Raw genomic sequence first — 20,363 nt, 5'->3', positions numbered from 1 at the left:
GTGGAAATAAACCTTTTCCTCCCAGAGCCAGTGCTCCTTCTTGGCTCAGGCCACAGTCAAACAGGCTGAGAATTTTCTCAGGTACCCACAGGAAGAGAAGCACACGGACAAAAGGAAAAAAAGAGAGAAAAAGTATCAATGCCCCCACCCGACAGCATCATTTAACTCCGAGTCTTCAGCCTTGAGGAAGAGGCGGAGAAACAGACCCTCCTCGGTTGCTGGAGGGATGTAAGGCTGGGACAACTTTTTCTGGAGGGCACCTTGTATCAGGGCCCTAACTCATGCTGGACTTCTACAAATTCACATGAATCCATCATGCTGGGCTGGAAGAACTGTGCACAGACAATTCTGCATAAGGTCAGTCACTTTGGGATCATTAATAGAAAAGAAAACTAACTCACAAAAGTCCAACAGGTTTACCTTCCTGCCCATCTCCGGTCTCCAGACAAAGTCAGAAGGCTGCCTTCTCCCACGGGTGTGATGGGACCCCACCGAGTCAGGGGAGCCACGCATTGAACGCTGACACCATGTGGACGCAGAGCAGAGAGGGGCCGGCCACCTCACTGCTCCGGCGCCGTCGGGGACGCTGCTGCAGGACAGCGACACCTGCTCAAGCGCGCCGTGTGGACATTAAGACTCATCTTATTTCCCAGCGGAGGAGACACGGCCTTTCATAACATCCCTGGCGTCCTATGCCCCTGCGCACCACCCTGATCTCTGAAAACCCTCGAGAAACACAAGGCGTCCCGAGGGGATCCTCAGGCACCCAGTTTCGTGCCTTGTCAAGGCTGGGGAGCTGGGGAGCAGTCCAGCAGAGTGAGGACTCACTGGCTACCTGTGCTGCCGACACTTAAAAACTCAAGGAGGCGGCATCGTAAAACCAATTAACCAGCTGTGTGAGTGAAGAAGGAACCATGTCACAGGAGAGGAGTAAGCTGAGCTCTCTGCTCCGCCCGTACCATGAAGAAAGCGTGTGTATGTGGCTCAGTCATGTCCAACTATGGACTGTAGCTCACTAAGTTCCTCTGTTTGTGGGATTTCCCAGGCAACAATACTGGAGTGGGTTGCTATTCCCTTCTCCAGGGGATCTTCCCGACCCAGGGATCAAACCCGGGTGTCCTGCATTGCAGGCAGATTCTTTACCATCTAAGTCAAGAAAGCTTGGGTTCAAATCAAGTCACAAGGCCACAGCATGCAGGGGAGGGGGGGTCAGGTAGGGGTGCTCTCACCAACACTGAGACCTCAGCACAGAAAACCTTCTTTGCGAATGGAAACCAACCTAAGCTACAAGCAATTAGCACCTGAAAAGGGATCACCGCCTCTGGGTGTGTCTGTGCTGTTCAGACCAGGTCCATGGTTCTGGCTCAGGGAGCTGGGGTGCAAGGGGACATCCCGCCCCCAGTGCTCTCATGGAAGCCACCGCAGGCGCACAGACGCTTACCTGGTTCCTTCGGCCGATCCGATTTGGTCCCGGAGGCTTTGTGGGGGACTTGATGCTCTGGGGGCTCCCACCATTCTCGGCGACCTTCCCCACACTCATGACTGCTGACATCATGGTGTTGATGGAAGACAAGTCTGAACCCTCCAGGCCAATGGGCGAGCTTGACGTCATTGGGACAAGGGTTTAAGCTTCTAGAAAGCCTCGGCCACAGAACTGAAAGTGAGAAACTGCTGATGTGATCACTGGGCAGCTGAGGTGTCTGTCAGGCAGGTGGCAGGGGCCATGGCTACCCCCACTGCAGCCAGGTTAAAACTCCCCTTCAGTTCTAGCTGATGCGCGTGCCCACATGATCGAAGCTTTCATCTCAGCCAAGTGCTGTCTCACTAAACTGCTTGCCTCACTTCCTTTCTGAGCATGGGCCACTGACAGGGTGACCCCAAGCAGACCCTCTTCCTCTGCTAACCTTTCCCCAGGCAGAGTGGGAGAGGCTCCAACAGCGAGGAAGGCCGGGAGGGCCCATCTGGCCGGCGGCCTCTTAACAGCCTACTCACTACTATGCGCACGTTCTAGACCCTACAACGGAAGATGAGAAACCTTGGCTTTCACCTAACCCCAGGCTGCGGTACCTGATTTTAATGGGGGAGTCCAAATTGTATAAGACAACTGAGAAGCCACACTACCACCCAACGTTACAACCAAATTTCAATCAGCATAAATGGCTGCTGCTTAAAACATATGAGGATGTAATATACCTCCCCCCAGAAAATGGAAGGAAGAAAACCCAGCCCGCACTGCCAGCTACCTCCATCATCTGCCCTAGCTGATGCACTATGAGCACGTCATCTGCTGCAGGGGTTGCGCACGCGGAGGAGGCAGCGAGGCTGGGGGGCTCCTTTTTCTCTTCTCTCCGTGTCCCTCGTTGACACTGGAAGGGAAGCAAAGGCAGAAAGGCTCAGAAGGAAAAACAGAAACCATGTGTGCTGTAATCTCAGATTACTGCACTCACCGGACTCCAGGGGACCGTATAGGAGGAGATGGCTGAGTCTTCTTTTTCTTCCAAAACCACATTCTGCGGTTGTTTTTCACCCTTAACTGATGTTCCCTACAGCGTCGTCGCCCTCTCTCCCAACAGCCAAAACGATTCTGTGGTATTTTATTTTCTAAGCTCACATTTGTCCACAAACAGCGAACTTTATTTCACACTCTACCCTTGTCTCAGACTCAAGGAGTCTCAGACTCCTACTTGACCCATGTCCCGCCTCCTCCTAAAACTGACCAAAGATAAGGCAGTGAAGGAATCCGCTAAAGACTCAGTGTCTAGGAGGGAACAGGTCAGACCTTAAAAAAACCTGGTAATATGGCAGGATGACTGCAGGGAACACTACAGCCCCCGGACGCACCCAGCTTCACCTCTCCAGGCCTCTTCTAGCCATGCTTCTCTCACACAAGTATTACTGGCTATAGGACGTTAAGTCTCCAGGTAACCCGTTTCCCTCTTCCATCTGGGAGGGCTCTCTCTGCCCACGCACCCTGCTATCCTCCAGCGTGCATTACATCCCGCAAGTCCACAGCCGCCTCAGGGATCAAGCTCATTATCTCAGGAGCAAAGTGAGTACTCAGGAGCAGCCCTGGAGAGAGCATGATTTCCTGTGGTTCCCCTTCCGCTTCTATGAGAAGTGGCCCAGGTAGGATGTGACAAATGGGAGCTCCTGGAGCAGCCGCAAACGTGTCCGGCAACAGAGCAGGAGAGGCTGGGGACACGACTGGCGACGCCATCTGATGGCTTCACACGACTGATGGACCATCAGGTGAGAAGCCCCAAGCGAAAACCTTACCCAAGAGCCAAAGAGAGCCTCAGCAACAGCATGCTCCTTGTCAAGAGACAAAATCTGCCTTCCTTGTTAGTAGACACTTTGAAGAGCATGCGTGTGTACGTGCTAAGTTGCTTCAGTTGTGCCGACTCTTTCTGACCCCGTGGACTATGGCGCCCTAGGCTCCTCTGTCCCTGGGACCCTCCAGGCAGGAACACTGGAGTGGGCTGTTGTGCCCTAATCCAGGGGAGCTTCCTGACCCAGGAATGGAACCCACACCTCTTGTGTCTCCTGCATTGGCAGGCGGGTTCTTTACCACCAGCGCCACCTGGGAAGCCCCAGACATCTTGAAGATATGAACCTAATGGTTTTCCAAATGCTAAGTAAAAGGACTAACTGCCAAAAACACAACTGTTAAGACCACTGATCCAGCCTCACCCTTATATCTTCCACATTAAATGAGGGAAAGGAAACCTCAGTCCAAAATTAAAACAAACAAAAAAACAAAACAAGCCCCTCAACCCCAAAGCTGTTGTCTTTCCATGAAGCTTCTCCCATACGGAAGACCATTTAAACTTATTAAAAACTGTGCTTCAAAACTTCCCATTTTGACTGTCTTTGAAAGTTCACTTGGGAAATTCCTCTCTAGGAAAAAACATTCAACACATGTACACACAGGGAAGTATACACGCACATACCTCATTTTCTTTCTTAAAGGATTTCTAACGAAAGTATCATCAGTTCCCTAGAATTGTAATCTAGTCAGTGTACAATTATTTCCTTGAATCATGTAAGGTGCACCTTCTATACCAAAACCCTCTCGCTCTTTTAAATATATATCGCCCAGAGCTTTGTTTTTTAAAATACTTATTTATTTGGCTGTGCTGAGCTGCAGCACGTGGGATCTAATTCCCGGACCCGGGATTGAACTCAGGTTCCTCACATTGTAAGTGCGAAGTCTCAGCCACTGGACCACCAGGGAAGTCCCCCCGGCCCCCACCATAGTTTTAATATACATCACATCATAAATGACTAGAAATCTTTACTGTAATTATATTATGTCAGTAAAAATTATCTCAACCTTTCTACCATTTATAGTGGGATAGTTTCAAGATAGATCTTGCTTTTGTCCTATTATGGCACTTAGAGAAGAAAAATGTACAGTTTTTCAGACCAGGAATAGATTTAAGCAAGCACCTTTTAGATAACATAAAATTAGAAGTTACAAACAACATGGTCTAAATCTTTCACTGAGTAGGGAAAAAAAACAGGACAGAAGGGAAACAGTCAACAAGAAAATTAATGAAAATATATTCACCAAGAAGAGTTAAAGTGCTGGTAAGAATTTCTGTCACAATCACTAAGATGTCAAAGAAACCTTCCCTGAAAACTACGTAAATGCCCTAAGTATAGAAAACCCAGCAACAGTTACAACTGCTCACCAACCTACGGACTGAAAGTTGCAAGCGCTTACATCCCAACTGGAAAATGAGAAAAGTCAGGCAAATTTGCTGTTTCCCACTTTGTCTGGACAGGAAGACATTTGCTAAATTTATTTCCTCCTTTGGGATAAAGTGTGAAGTGTGACACTGCCCAGTGATGACGCTGAGATCACCGACATTTACTTCCTTTTCCTAGTTCAAGTGTAAGTAAATGGTAATATTTTTTTAAAAAGTAGAGACTCTTCTCATCTCTGATCGGAAAGTGCAATTAACAAAATGAAACTCCAAGTCACACTGTTCGAAAAGAAAACGGTCAGTGAACTCATCCTTGGCAGCTCTTTCAGAAGCACCCAAGCCAGCCTGCATAGAAAATCTTTTCTAAGATTTTCCTCCAGGTGTGCGCTTGTGTCTTAAGTGTGACTTCTCCTTTGGGGAGGATGGAACAGGAAGAATGGAAGGGACCTGGTGTAAAACAATGTAGCTCATTGTTCCCAGCTAGAAAAAACAAATCCACCTTAATATTAAGGTGCATTTACCACTCATTAAACCAGAAGCCAGCAGCCAAAACTACTCAGTCCTCCCTGCCCACGCCTGACCCTGGACCACACTAGAGCAATGACCCAACTGACCAACCTACACCTTCTGATTCTCAGTCTCAGGGGATGAAAGGCAGGATTAACAGTTTAAGGTCCATTTACAAAGCACATTTTTCTTTATAAATATTTACAGTCCTAATATTTTCATTCTCTGCTCCTGACACCAATCTATACATCTGCTCTATTACTGCAAATAAAAATAATAATAATAGCCATAATAAAAAAAATAAAAACCACTGGCCCCATTCCAGTATCATCTCCTTTATCTGGGACCAGAGAGGACTGGAAACCCATATGAGATTCCCAAGTCACAGACATGAAAGGAAATCTCTATGACATGGCCAAGTGGACTGGACTGGCGTTCTAGCTTTGAACGCAGAGTCCAAATCTGGGGGTGGCAAAGGAGAAACAGGGAACAGGGGTGCCTGCAGCGTGGCTTCCCGTGAGCCAGGGTCCCAGCACCCTTCCCAAGACTTCTCATCCCACGCCCCAGGCCACTAGCCCGGGGAAAACCCGCAGTCCACAGTGAGAGTTTCTCTGTGGTTTTCCATCAAAGCCTCAGGAGGACCCCAAGCAGAGGGTGGACCACTCCAAGGGGACGTGGGGTCGTGAAGGAAGACAACACTCCAAGTTACTGTGACTCAAGGAAAGTCAATCAAGTTAGACTGACCTGTCTTCTTCGTCTTCTCAAGTGGGCCCTCCTTGCTGAGGAGCTGGTGCTGGCAAGGCGGAGGGTGGGCAGGGTCACGCCTCAAAGCCACCGCCTCTGGAGCAGAGTGCAGCAACCTACAGAAACAAGAAGCAGGGGCATGAAGAGGGGGTCCACGCCAGAGAGGGTCCTGGCCCTGCATCATGTTCTGCACTTGCACCACTGGGAGCCACCAGCTAAGGAACAAGGCATCCCCCTCCTCTCCCCGTGTTTCTAAGCAAGCTTCCAGAAATGAGGTCAACTCCACATGAGCAAGAGCGACTGGAATCAAGTGTGACCTGGAGAAAAGGAGCCCCGAAAGCACACTCTAACAATGTTGCGGGCAACACCACATGGGAATGGCTCCCAGGGGAGCTCTGGGCACCTTACTGGCACGCTGGCAGAAGGTGAGGATGGACAGCCAGTTTCAAGGTGGAGAAGAAAAGACAGCAAGCACTCAGTGCTGTCAGAAACAGGAGAAGAGAAGAGAACTGAAAGGAAAACATGTGGAACTAAACAGCACCTTAACGTAAAAGAGTCACGATTACACCTTTTCCTGCGGGATAGAGAAAGTGTCCTAAAGTGTATCTTTCCTTTTCTGTAAGGGAGACACAGAAAACTCAAATTACACACACCCCTTGAGGGTCTGAGAAAGTCGGCTCAGGGGGGTGCCACCAGGGGTCTCAGATCCCTGATCCAAGAGAAAGCTGTGTCTGGCCCTCCAGAAAGTTAGAGAAACCTGGAACGTAACCTTCCCAGAGCCACCCAGCCAGCACGTTCTGTCTCTGAAACAGCCTCTGAAGAGGACAGAACCGGGCAGAGCAAAGGAGGGAAGCGGCTGCCACATGGACAAGTGCTGCAGAAAAGTCTGCTCGATGCGCTTCTATCAAACCCTGAGCAGCGCCTGCAGAAAAGCTGACCGGCACGTCACACGCCCAGCTATCACCCTGAATCTCACTCTCATTGTCCACGCGGTTACTAAGCGCCTAAGGCGAGCAGGCTCCCGCTGGACCGGTCTGCCCGCTGGTTGGAAACCCAGCAGTGCTTCCGGTCAGAAGCAGACGCTCAGTGATTTCTGACACCACAACAGCGTCTCTCTCCACACCTCACTGCTTCAGGGCTCCATCCTTTTCCTTTGTGCCTTTCTCTTTTGAAAAGGCCTTTGGATTTTGAACAAATTGTCAAAGAAGCAATGAATAACTCCCAGGGACAGCCCCTGAAAGACCAGAGACCTCCCCCCATCCCCGGTAAACTTGGAGGAATCCTTATTACGACCCCAGTAATTCTCTCCGTGTTTCTTGTGAGCAAGACCCTCCTTGAGGAGCTGATGAAAATTATGGACCCTTCTACACATAAAAGGACATGCCCCACACCTAACATTTTCCTTCAGTATCAAAAGGATCAGGGACCCCAGAGACTCATCCTGAATAAGCAGGGTAAGAATCTTGGTTTTACTTGATATATATGAATTAAGACCATTTTATTAAAATTCCCATGAGGTTTCAGAAACGAACAAAACAGATCATCCCCACCCATCTAAATTTAAAGATGCCTAAAGGTGAAATTACAAACTGTTTAAAAAAAAAAGCAAGCAAAGTTTCCCTATATTGTTACTCATTTTTATTAATGGCAAATATTATCAGGAAGAAAATCTGGAGAAGAATAGCTCCGTGGTTTTTTTCCCCTAGAAACTGCCAAGATTTCCAACTGTAGTTTGAACTATAGTTTCTCACATAATGAATAAAAACGTATGTCAAAGAGACAAGTCTCTAGAGTTCAAACTGTCCAGAATATAACTAAGATTCTCATTAAAATGTGGACCCTCTCCCTCCCCTCACTTAAAAATGATACTTTAAAAGTCCACCAAGTAACCTCTTCCATCCACAGGGGGGAACCAAGGAGAGGAGAAGGCCAACCTCACAGACTTGACCCTGGAAGTCCCTGCCTCTGATCTTGGATGTAAATGATCTGAATATCAAGAATGTCGTACGATTAAGCTGACTAGCAAGAGTCACAAACCCTGTTTGTTTTGGGTTTCACCAGGCCTAAGGGACTCACACAACTCAGAGAGTAGAAAAGTACAGGACAGTCCTTGGAAGGAAATTCAAGGTACCTCTTACTATCACCACCGCCTCAAAAAAAGGGGGAAAAAAAAAAGACCCACCAGGAGAGACCATACCTAGAGACAGGAATCCAGGAAGCTGCAGGGGGGTCCCCGGCTCTGGGGAAGGAGCCTGCATTTCCGGATCGCATCCCCACACAGGCTCTGTCCAGATCAGACCCCAGGGAGGCAGGGTGGCGTGGAGCCGGCAGAGGTCCACGCTGGGGCTGCGGGGAGGGGCGGGCCGGCCCCAGCCCCTGTGGAGATAAGGGACCCTGCTATGCTCAGCCAAAAAGAGGAGATTAAGGACCCTGTCTCCAGGTCCAAAAAGATAGCACAGGAAAGATGAGAGATGAAAGGCAAGATGGTCCAGAAGCAAGGCTTCCAGCCTGCGCAAGCCCGCAGGGTTCTTGACGCGAGATCTACAATCTGTCCTGAGGCCCCCAGGAGAGACTGGGGAGGCTTGAATGCCGAGGATGACAGCGGAAGCCTGAGACCAGACGGTGGGGAGCTTTACGGCAGTGGCCAGGACGCCGCTTGTCCAGATACCAGAGCTGGCCGATCCTCTGGTGGGAACAGCCAGTTCGGGCTGACCCGGGATGGGCTAAATGAGTGTAAGTTTAGAGGAGTTCAGAAACTAAAGTGCTCTGGGCTATGATGGGGCTTAACTAGCAGCAACCACATCTCTCTCAGGATGAGCTGACGCAGGAAGTCTTGGCTAGGCTGGGATGAAACCCAACCAGGCAGGCTGCGCACCAAGGCCGTGCCTGCAGAGCTCGGGGCAAAACCGTCTCCTCTAACCGGGACAGCTTCGCGTGTGCTCTGAAGGCTGACAGCTGCGATGGCTGCTCGGAGTTCCAGGAAGTTGATGTGTTTCTTGGCTGAGGGTTCGGTGTGTGCCTTGGGTAGGGCGGCAACCCGTGCACGGCCCCTCCCCCTCGCCGGCCTGGGCTTGGGTCAAATGGAGCAAACGGAGCCGCGGAGCGTCACGTACAGCCTCAGAGAGGACCGGCGCACGCCTGGTGCGGAAGGGCATCGCCAGCCGTGCCAGCCAGTCCTGCATCCTCCCGGGGAGGTGGGGGGGGGAGCGCTCATGCAGGAGGGGAGCAGAAGCACCCCTTGGCACAGGCCACGATCCAGAGAGCAGAGCTGGAGTTGAGGGAACGCGGCCTCCGCTCTGCGCCTCTCCCCTCCCCCCCAGCTGTCTCCTGGGCTCTGCCCCCACAACACGTCTCCTTCTAATGGAGGGCTGGAACCTGCCCCGCTTCCCTCCGGGTCTTCCTGCCCACTGGGCCCCACTCTGCTGTTTCCTCCCTCAACCCCATCCTCCAGGGGCCGCTGTCACCACAAGCCTCCCTGATCCCCAGCAATGGAAGATTCTCGGCTCCAAACTCGACCCCCACAACACTAAGAGACCAGAACGGGGACTAATGATAAGAGCGGCGAACACCCTCTGACACGCGAACACTCTCAACACTGCTCGCCACAGGCTGAGTGCATCATCTCATTTAACCCTCTTAACAGCAGCCCCGTGAGGCTGAGTCCCATGGAGAGCCCAAGACCATGGTGGGAGAGCAGAGCGAACCCAGACTCTGGGCCCTGCTCAGTGTCTGTTGGCCACACTCCCGTCGCCTGGCGCAGGCCTGAGCCCAGATGCGCTCCTGCAGTCACGTCCTCCGGCTTCTAACAACTGTCTCTGAGTCATCCCTGCCCCTCCAGGCGGCTCAGCGCCCACCTCCCACTTCGGCCCGTTTCTAGGCAAGAAAAAGGCACTCTGGGCTTCCACCTTCATCCTTGGCAGGAGCAGGACTGGACCCGCATCCCAGTCTGTGTCCATGCACGGCCCCTGCTGTGCAGAGACAGGGGTCCACATTCTGCACCCTGCTTCTCCAAACAGGCAACTGGAAGGACGCCACCAGGCTCCTGAAATCCCAACAGCCCAACCCTGTCCGGGAGGCTGGGTCTCACTGACCCAAACACCAAGAGCTCAGGCTGAATAGTGACCTGAGTCCTTACACATGGAGGCAGTGCTGGGGGCAGGAGACAGTGAGCGCAGACAGCAGAGTGAGAACCGCACAGATCATACCAGCACCAGCACCCCGGGAAGGAGACCGCAGTCCCCTGCAGTGGCTGAGCTCCCGCTCCTGACCCTCCCTCCAGCACAGCCACCCCGGAGGCCCCCTGTCCAGCAGCATCACAGACCTTGCTTGGAAATGCAGATGCTCAATTCACGGGAGTCGGTCAGGACCCTGTCCACCTTAAATCCACACAGTGCTGTGTGTCAACTGCATCTCAATTAAACTGAGAGAAAGAAGGCAGGCAGGTTCAGGCCTGGCCACTGCCCTGGAGCCTGTGTACTGGCTCCCAGGGGGTTCAATCCAGCTTTGAGAACCAGTGCTTCACACAGATTCTAGAAGGAAGGTGAAGGATCTCCCTGAAAAACGTTCTTTCTATGACAACCTGGAGGAAGGCCCTGGTTTATCATACTCCTGGGAGCAAAACTCCAGGCTCTGGAGCAGAGACTCACACCCCAGTCCTAACTTTAGCTTTATTTACCACAAAGAAATAATCTGGGGGCTTCCCTGGTGGCTCAGAGGGTAAAGAATCTGCCTGCAACGCAGGAGACCTGGGTTCGATCTCTGGGTTGAGAAGATTCCTTGGAGAAGGGAATCTCCTGAAGAATCCCACAGACAGAGAGGCATGGCAGGCAACAGTCCACAGGGTCACAAAGAGTCAGATACGACTCTGTTTAAAAAAAAAAAAATAAGGGCGAGAGGACAGGGATCAGAGATCAATGTATGCAGGGCCTATTTTAGCTTCCGCAGGAGCAGGGGATGAGTGGGATGTGAGTTTCAGGCAGGGCAGGGCAGCCTGCAGTGCACAGAAAGCAGAACCGCTCGGCCTGGCACCAAGGCAGCTCTGGATCCTCAAAGCCCCTCTGCATCCACAGCCTTCACCAACCTGTGTGCCCCCCAGAAAGCCTCCTTCCAGGGAGCTGGGAGCCGGTCTCCATTTTCGGCCTGGACACCTCTGAGGTCCCCCCAGGTCCCTCCCTTCTCTGAGGCTCCTGGCAGGGGTGGGGGCGGGGGGCAACCTCACAGCTCTCCCAGCCTCAGAACAAGCTCACATCTCCAGCGGGTTCTCTCTTAATGGAACCCCAGAGTGGAGGGAGGAAAGTGGAATGGACATTGTCCCCAGAGCCTGGAGTGCCTGCCCCTTCCTGCCCAGGTATCAGGGGCCCCAGTGGAGCCCAGGACTAACACAGACTGCTGATGCTGCCTTTCAAAAGGAACATCTGCTGTCTTCATGTCAAGAGACACTGTAACGCCCAAGAAAACGTGGGAGGAAGGAATGCCGTCAGGGACAGGGGCAGTCTCTCTTTTAAAAATAAAAACCACTTGAATGTTTTAATTGCGACATTACACACACTGTCAGCAAGCAGGTGTGTTGGCTGGGGAGACTGGGTTCTGCTCACCAAACCTATCTAAGTGAGCCCGAGTGAATTCACTACTGCACATATGAGCCACGGGGAAGGCAGGGAGATGTCCTGGTCCACGCTGGGAGGAACCATCCTGTGGGACCCACGTGCCTTCCCGCATCCCTCCGTGGGGACTTTCCTGTGAGGAGTGGGCTCCTCTCCGGTCCCCCCACTCCGCCCCCCACACGCAGGATACTCTCACCGCTGCCAGAGCCCAGAGGGGCGTCGCCATGGCCTGGCAGCCACTCGCTTCCAGGGGCCTCTCTATGGGGAGGGGCCTGGCGGCCCACGGGCACAGCTCTGTCCCTCTCTCCAGGTGAGCCAGTCTTTTCCTGGCCTCCAGGATCTAGTATTTCATCACATTCTTGCCCAACTTGGCAGAAACCTGTATGGCTCTCTGCTCCACAAGGAAGCTGCTGAGATGGGAGGTGGGGGAGCCCTCAGGCTGAGCAGAAGGACAGAGGACCCAGAGCATGCTCACCTACCCTTGGGGCAGGGCAAGGCAGGGTCTTCCCTAAGGCAGGAGACAGCTCACAAGAGTACCTGCAGGGGATAAGGTCTAGGAGCCTCCACCCCACCCACCCACTCTCATATCTGCTCTGATGGCTTATCAGAAAGGGTGGGGAGAGGCCTCCACAAGTTACCTTGGCTGAGGAATTTATAAGACAGAAAAGAAAGCTATTGCTAAAAGAGAAAATAGGATTTTAGTCGGAGTATGTCACAAGCCTAGTGTTTACCCAGTGACCTGTGTTTCACAGGGTCCCTTCTCTTAATAATGATGGGGTGTTATCTACTGTCTGACTCTTTTCATCCCCATGGAATGTGCCCACAAGGCTCCTCTGTCCACGGGAATCTCCAGGCAAGAATACTCGAGTGGGTTGCCATTTCCTTCTCCAAGGGATCTTTCCAACCCAGGGATCATACCCAGGTCTCCTGCATCAGGCAGATTCTTCACGTCTGAGGCAAAAGGGAAGCTTTTTGGTAAGGACCTAATAGAAGTAGAAAAGATTAAGAACAAGCAGCAAGAAAATACAGAATAACCATACAAAAAAGGTCTTAATGGCCCAGATAACCATGATGGTGTGGTCACTCACCTAGAACCAGACATCCTGGAGTGTGAAATCAAGCGGGCCTTACGAAGCATTACTACAAACAAAGCTAGCAGAGGTGATGTAATTCCAGCTGAGCTATTTCAAATCCTAAAAGATGATGCTGTTAAAGTGCCGCACTCAGTATGTCAGCAAATTTGGAAAACTGAGCAGTGGCCACAGGACTGGAAAACATCAGTTTGCATTCTAATCCCAAAGAAAAACAATGCCAAAGAACGCTCAAACTACCAAACAACTACGCTCATTTCACAGCTAGTAAGGTTATGGTCAAAAGCCTTCAAGCCAGGCTTCAGTAGTGCAGGAGCTGAGAACTTCCAGATGTTCAAGCTGGATTTAGAAAAGGCAGAGGATCAGACTGTCAGCATCTGTTGGATCATAAGAGAAAACAAGGGAATTCCAGAAAAACATCTTCTGCTTCACTGGACTATGAGAAAAACTTTGACTCCATGGATCACAACAAACTGTGGAAAATTCTTAAAGAGGTGGGAATACCAGACAACCTGACCCGCCTCCTGAGAGATCTGTATGCAGATCAAGAAGCAACAGTTTGAACCTTATATGGAACAACTGACTGGTTCAAAATCAGGAAAGGAATAAGACAAGACTGTATACAGTCACCCTATTTATTTAACTTATATGCAGAGTACATCATGAGAAATGCTGGATGGATGAATCACAAGCTGGAATCCAGATTGCCAGGAGAAATATGAACAACCTCAGACACAACTGAGTATACACACACACTGCTTGAAAGGAAAGCTATGGCAAACCTAGACAGCATATTGAGAAGCAAAGACGTCATGTTCCCGACAAAGGTCCATACAGTCTAAGCTGTGGTTTTTCCAGTAGTCATGCACAGATGTGATAGTTGGACCATAAAGAAGGCTGAGTGCCAAAGACTTGATGCTTTTGAATTGTGGTGCTGGAAGAGTCCCTTGGACAGCAAGGAGATCAAACCAGTCCATCCTAAAGGAAATCAACCCTGAATATTCATTGGAAGGACTGACGCTGCATCTGAAGCTTCAATACTTTGGCCACCTGATATGAAGAGCTGACTCATTGGGAAAGACTCTGATGCTGGGAAAGATTGAAGGTAAAAGAAGAGGGCAGCAGAGTATGAGACGGTTAGATAGTTATCAGGGACTCAATGGACATGAATTTGAGCAAACTCTGGGAGACAGTGAAGGACAGGAAAGTCTGGCGTGGGGCAATCCATGGCGTCACAAAGGGTCTTAGTGACATTGCAACTAAACAACAAGAACAACATTATCTACTGGGGCATAAACTCTGGGCCAGCCAGAAACCGTGGTAGGTACTTTGCATACATTTAATCCTTCCCCAAGCTGTATCAGGTAATGAATGCTCTGCAGGGACGGGGCCAGGATTCTAGACCAGTTGTCTGACTTTGAAATTCTTGCACTTTCCAATGCCAGAAAAAGCATCATGGAAAAATCATCTGGAGAAGGTGATTAGCAAACTAGAGTACTGGGAAACCAAGTGAAGGGGGAAAATGGCTGAAGGAACTGAAGACACCTGAAGGCCTAGCACATAGGAGAGGCACACACTCTACCCCTGTGTCCACCACGACAGGAACTTGGTCTGGGTGGGAGGCACAGAAGAACTGGTTGGAATTCCATCATTCCTTATACCAGGGCTTTGAACAACCAGAGCTGCCCACAGATGGAAAGAGGCCCCGTAAAGTCATGAGCTTGCAGTCTCTGGAAGTAATCAAGCAGAGGGTGGATAACCACAACCCAGTCCTGCAGGGGGGCGGGAGACATGTCAGATGAGCCCTCTCACTTCCAGATACAGTGCTTCCAAGAGGACAGCCCCCTCTTCACCCCACTGTGAGGCACAGAAGGATGCGTAACAGCCCAAACAGCACACGCTGGGCAGCTCCCAGCCTTGCACTGGGCACGGGTGCCACCAGTGGAGCAACTTCAGCTCCCTGAGCCACAGTTCTCTCATCTGGAAGACGGAGCTAGTAATACGAGCCCTCCATACTTTACAGAAGTCAGTCAGAGGAGTATTAACTAGAACACTTTACAAACAGCACGGCACTTCCTATGAGCTGCTGACAGCAGCCCCGACAGTCCAGGTTAGCTGAGCCCGGGGCTGACCCCCCCAGCCCCTCCACCACCTATGGCGGCGGTGCCCTCTTGGATTGCTAACGCTTGGCGGGCAAGGCCCAGTTTGCTGATCTTAAAAAAAAAAAGAAATTTCTGCTCCAGCCCCTACGTTTAACAATGAAATATAAATACAATTTAGCTTATCACAAATGCAACCCCATCCACAATTAGGAGCAGAACAGCTGCTGCCAGCTTGAGGGGCTGTGTGGCCAGCAGGAAAGAAAACGCCTCCGGCTTCAGGTCGCTGCTGAAACAAATCCTGGCTGGCCTCACATATGCTTAATCGGGGAAGTCTGCGCCCGACTCTGCCCACCCTGTGCTGCCTCTCCCCACGCAGCTGGAGCGCCCGGCCTCGGGGCAGCTGACACCCAGCCTGCCGCCCGCCTGCCTCTCAGCAGCTGGGCGGGAGCGCCTGGGCTGTTTTGGACACTCCTCTGGGGCTCTGAGCCTTCGGTCGCATTTACAGCCCAGGGAGGAAGCTGGGGTAAAGTTCAGCAGCAGTTTGCAGGGAGTTTTAGGCAATATCCTGCAACTCTTTCATAGGCCCCAAGCTGGGCACTCCTCTCCTACAGGCTCGGTAAAGGGTCAAGCTTCAGAAACAGGATTCTCCACTTCTACCTGGAGGGGGAAGGAGCTGGAGGCGAGCTGAGCAGCCCAAGGCAGGTGGTTAACCCTGGGTCTGACTACACATTCCCAGAATTCGGGGTCGGGGAGGGGGGAAGAGAGGGGCTCAGCACAATGTCCCTTAGAAGACCCCAGTGACTTTGTGGAAGAGACAAGTGCGGCTGGAAACGCCCAGGGGCAGCGGAGGTCACATCTCCTCCCTCTCCCGCCCGCCAGCGGCCCGGCCGTCAGCTGGGGTCCCCGTCCCATAGTGGGTGAGGGACGTTACAAGCTGAGAATGACTCCGACCCATGGAGTGGGGCACCCAGAGGCTCGGAGGGCTGCCCGCAGGGCCTCCTCATGGGCGGCCATTCTCCCTTCTACTTTGGCTCTAAGGAAATTATTCACTACTCTGTCTACGAAGAAAAACAAACACTCTTGAGATACATGAAGCTCATATGTGTTTATCACAGGCCAACCAACCAAAAACACTAGCAAGCAAATGGTGTTTCTTCACGTAAAATGAGCAAACCCCAAAGCGGCTCCGGGTAGGAGAGAGGCCCCTGGGGTGCGGTCCCCCTCTTCCAGCCCCCAGCTTTAAAGAGCTGCTGGGCAGAGGCGCCTGGGCAGTCCGGCGGTGCTTTCCCCCGCAGCCAGGAGGGTGACCAGCTCATGACAACTGCACTTCCTGGGGTGTGTGACTGAACCGACACAGAGGGCTGAGCCCCTGGCCCCGCGGCTCAGCCAGTCACGACGGGCTGACAGCTCGACCTCCTCTGCAGCGGCCTGAGCTCGCGCTGCCCAGGCCCCGGCTCTTCAAGGCGGGGGTCACATTTCACAAGCCCCACCCTGAGAAAGCCACTCCCCCTCTGCAAGCCCCGAGCCCTCCCCAAAGTGACAAGGGACAGGAAGGGACACCTCAAAGGGGAGATCAACGCCCGTCGGACAGGTCTCCTCCCTTCGGCCCTGGGACCTGGCTGAGAACCCGGCCCGCCCAGAGACCAGCAGAGAAGAAGTCAAGGGCACGCTGTGGCCTTGGGCACTCCCTTGGGGTCTGCCGTCTGCTCAGGCCCTCCTGTGGGTCCCACACCTCCACCAGCAGTTGGAAGCCCTGGCTAATGCCCACTTAAGCTACCAACACTACAGACGTAGGACGGCTGTGGCTGAAGAAGCCCGGCCGCTGCCCTTGTTCCCGTGACACACACCTGACCTCAGTGTGTTCGGGAAGCCCTCTCGGGCTTCTCCTGGAGAGCTCTCCAACACACGTGCGAGTGTACAGCTAAGGGTCTCCCGCGCACCCCTGGCTCGACTTGCGTGCCTGTGATAAAGGCCCCCTCGTGCTCCTCAGAAAGAACATCCCTGCTCCCCGCTTTTATCTTCCCTCCACAGTCTGCCAGCCGGCGAAAGGCGGGGACTCGCCTCAACAGTCCCGGCCTTTTATCTCCCGCTGACCTGCCCGTGCTGTTGCACGAAGCCAGCACTGGGTTTCCTGCAGCTCGCTGAGAGGGGCTGTTTGACTCGTTCAAAGTATGACTGGCCTCCGAAACCCTGGAACGGCGCCGAGCAACACCCACCCAACATCCATTTCAGTTCCAGCTTTAAAAGCCTCCGAGCGCGTGGGCCTAGCCCTCCCTGGGCCTGCGAGTGGAAGAGGTGGCCGCTTCCAAGGAGGACTCACTTCCCAGGCTCACACACACATGTGCTTTCTGTCCACAGCTAAACTAAGGGCCTCTCTTCATCCACGTCCAGAAAGCCCAGAAGTTAGCTACAGTAGCTCCAGTTAATGTCTGCATTTACACTGCTATTATTAAAATAATTCAGGAGCATTTAATAACACTCTTTAATCACTGGAATGCAGGCAGCACACCACGTGCTTCCCTGCGTTAATAAGCAAGCAGCCTGGGACACCCAGACCTCTCTGCACAGCGAGGACAGGCCGTGACCTCTGACGGCCTTCCCAGGCCTGACGCGCCTGGGAGACTCAAGTCTGCCAGGACGCCTGGGTGTTCCCAGGCCTGGTCTCCTAAGACTTCCACCTGCCTCATGCTCGAGAGTGCCCGTGATTTATCCGGGCCCAAACTCCACCTCTTAAGAGTGAAGGTGGACGTGGGGCTGTGTGCCACTTCCAGGCTGGGACGACCAGAGGGCGTGCACCCTCCAGAGCACAGAGGGCCCCGGCTCCCTGAGTTCAAGGCCAGGACTTCCACTTTCTTGGCATCACACCAGCATGTGTGAAGTTAACAGGTTCTGGGGACGATAAGATCAGATGTTTGAACCGGTCCCCCAGAGTTCCTTTCTGGGATGTGAGGAATCCTTCCAGAGCCAATTAAGAACAAAAGGAAAAACTTCCTGGCCTAGTAAGCAAACACCCCCAGCCCCTCCCGGTCTTGGAGGTGAGAGGGCTGGGTGGGAGAGGCCAAGGAGTGGTGACACAGGCAAGGCCGTGGGGAAGGCGGTGGCAAATGAGCAACAGAGGCGCAGTCACGCATTAAATCCCAACACCAGCTCCTGCGCCCATGCTCCACAAGGGAGCCAGCACTTTCAGGATCTCTTTTTTTTGAGGCTAGATACCAAGAGTAAAAATGTCTGCGGAGACCGGAGACCCAGGGGGCCCCTCTCCTGTCGCCAGAGGACTGGGCCAGGTCGTTGGCCCGACTGAGGATAGGAGCCAGCCCCACCGGCCAAACAGCAAACGCTCCACATCCTCAATTTCCTCCCAGCCGTGAAGTGAGGAACAACCTGTACAGACAAAGAAAACAGAAAACTTGCGAAACAACGGCATCTATCGTGCTCCCTGAATATGCCCGAGGAAACTTTTTCAAAGCTCTGTGGAGATGCTTCATTACAGTTCTGGAAGGAAAACGCAGTCCACTGCACCCAGGCACGCACATGTTCACACAAACCCGATTTCATGCTCTGCCAGCCCCACAAGGAAAACGCAGAAGTCAAATGTAACTCAAGAGAGTGGCCCCCTGGTTACTTAACAGATCGGAATTGTAACTGACAGTTTTCCAAAACTATATGAGAGGCCAGGGACATCCTGGCAGGTTTCCAATCTGGAAACAGAATTTTCCTAAGGGGGGGGGGGGGAAGGCCTAATAGCCTATACAATTGGTACCTGGCTGCAGGGAAAACGCTGTCCACAGGAAAGATGGGGAGGTTGGGGGGGTGTGTGGGGGAGACCTCAGTGTCTCATTATTCTTTGCAGTTAACCCCTAATGCTGTGCTGCAGCCAGAGTGTAACCCTTTCAAAGGTTTCACCCACAAGCACCTACTAATTGTGGCGACGGCTTTTTTCACTCTATCAGCCAAGAACCCTGTAATGGGCCCAGAGTTTGGAAGACAGATATGCAAGGTAATTCTAGTCCCGCCGACCTTACACCAAGATTTTCAAAGTACCGTGCAATTGGTGCTAGTCACACATCCCGTACAACCCACATGTACAGTCAAATATCATTCTCACTGACAACATCAGGCAAATGTTGTTTTAACTTTTCTAAAGCTTGAAGAAAGAGAAAACAAAAATCCATCAGAGTTGCCAGGCCTTAAAACTCTCGCACTTATCATTTCTATGTCCTCAGTCACCAAACAGTTTTCATTTTTTTTAAAAAAAAAAAGAGAGGCCTGGCCAAGTGCACAGAAAATGCGTGTCCTTGCGGGAGTTAAAATGAGTTAGATGCGCTATACTATTTTTGTGCCCGAGATGTAGGGCAAGACTGGGTCTCATTGTGAAACCCTGACATGGAAGGAAGCGCGCTCTCACACATTAGTCTCACATTATTCTACTCAGGTTCCAGGTGTGAGAAGCCCTGAGAGCTGGGAGACAGGAGAGACAAGACAGAGAGACCTATTTGCATCCCAGGGAAAATGGATGATGAGCTGAAGGCTGTAAAGGCTGCAGGACTCTCCAGGGGTAGGTCATCAAGCGTGAGGGAAGTGGAGCAAAAGCAGCCCTGAGCAGCTCCAGAAGACAGGGCGTCCCAGTCAGAAGGACACGCACGAGGGAAGAGCATGGAGACCCTAGAGGAACTTGAAGGGCACCAGCCCTTACAGGCCTACATTTTCACGCTTCCCCAGCGAAATGAGGAAAGTCAGACAATTCACTGAGATTCTCACAATGCTTGAATGTATTCCTTTTTTTTTTTTTAAGGTTAAAATGCCCTCGTTTAAGAGGAAATGATAAAGACAGTAGATGGTTCAGACATTTTTTTTAATGCCCTTACTTGGCATAAGAAAAAAATGGCAATCCCCTGTGTAACTGCCAAAGCTCTGCCTTCAGTCTCTGCCCCGGCAAACAAAACCCTTGGGAGTCCTGGGGCTGCACCAGCCCACTGTGCAAAAGAGGAAGCACGGAGGGCGAGCACAACCATGCTGGGGTCACGGCTCCAGCTCACAGCGATGAACTTTGCCCTGTGGCTGTGGGAACCCACTGAAGACCCCACCCTTCTTCTTAAAAAACCCAAAGAGAAACCTGTGGGATGAAATAATCATAACCATATTTTCAAAAACTCGTGCCAGCAGTTTTAAAAATTGATGATCAGAGCATATAACCCAGTCAGGAAGCTACTGCAATGCAGTCTAGGGACAGACCTGAGGAATGGGGGTGGTTGGGGGTGGTGCGTGCCAGGAAACCATCCCCAAGGGACCAACCTGGCTGTGGGGAGTGAGGGTGAAGGTCAGGGAGCCACGCGGCAGTTAACTTCACGCAGGAGAAATTCCTAGCGCAGGAGAGAACAAAGAGAATACAGCAGGAAGGGACCGGTTACTGGGTAGCAGGATTAAGCAAGAGACTCTGTTTAAAAGAAAACCAAGACTGTCCCTAGCCAGAAAGGAGCAGACGGAAAAAAGGAGAAGGTTCTGGAGGAGGTGAGCAAGGAGGGGAGGCAGGGAGGAAGGGGGCGCTGCCGGGCACAGGAAGATGAAACACTTGTGGGGAGTGGAATACGTTAACATATGCAGCTATAC

General features: G+C 52.0%; 1 protein-coding gene across 2 annotated transcripts in view; it reads right to left on the bottom strand.

The window, feature by feature from the left end:
- RREB1 (ras responsive element binding protein 1) overlaps nucleotides 1-20,363 on the bottom strand; it is a 121,620-nt gene that overhangs the window by 55,811 nt on the left and 45,446 nt on the right. For both annotated transcript variants that reach the window (XM_070457002.1, XM_070457003.1), the window contains exons 2-4: nucleotides 5,961-6,076; nucleotides 2,244-2,366; nucleotides 1,442-1,654 (exon numbers count right to left, since the gene is read on the bottom strand). In XM_070457002.1, coding sequence (XP_070313103.1) covers nucleotides 1,442-1,612 — 171 coding nt within the window. In that variant the 5' untranslated portion in view covers nucleotides 1,613-1,654; nucleotides 2,244-2,366; nucleotides 5,961-6,076. The remainder of the gene's footprint in view (nucleotides 1-1,441; nucleotides 1,655-2,243; nucleotides 2,367-5,960; nucleotides 6,077-20,363) is intronic.

This window comes from Odocoileus virginianus, chromosome 27, assembly GCF_023699985.2.
Source record: "Odocoileus virginianus isolate 20LAN1187 ecotype Illinois chromosome 27, Ovbor_1.2, whole genome shotgun sequence".
NCBI classification, from domain to species: domain Eukaryota; kingdom Metazoa; phylum Chordata; class Mammalia; order Artiodactyla; family Cervidae; genus Odocoileus; species Odocoileus virginianus.
Note: the sequence above shows the minus strand (reverse complement) of the source record. Positions and strands in the feature narration are given on the sequence as shown.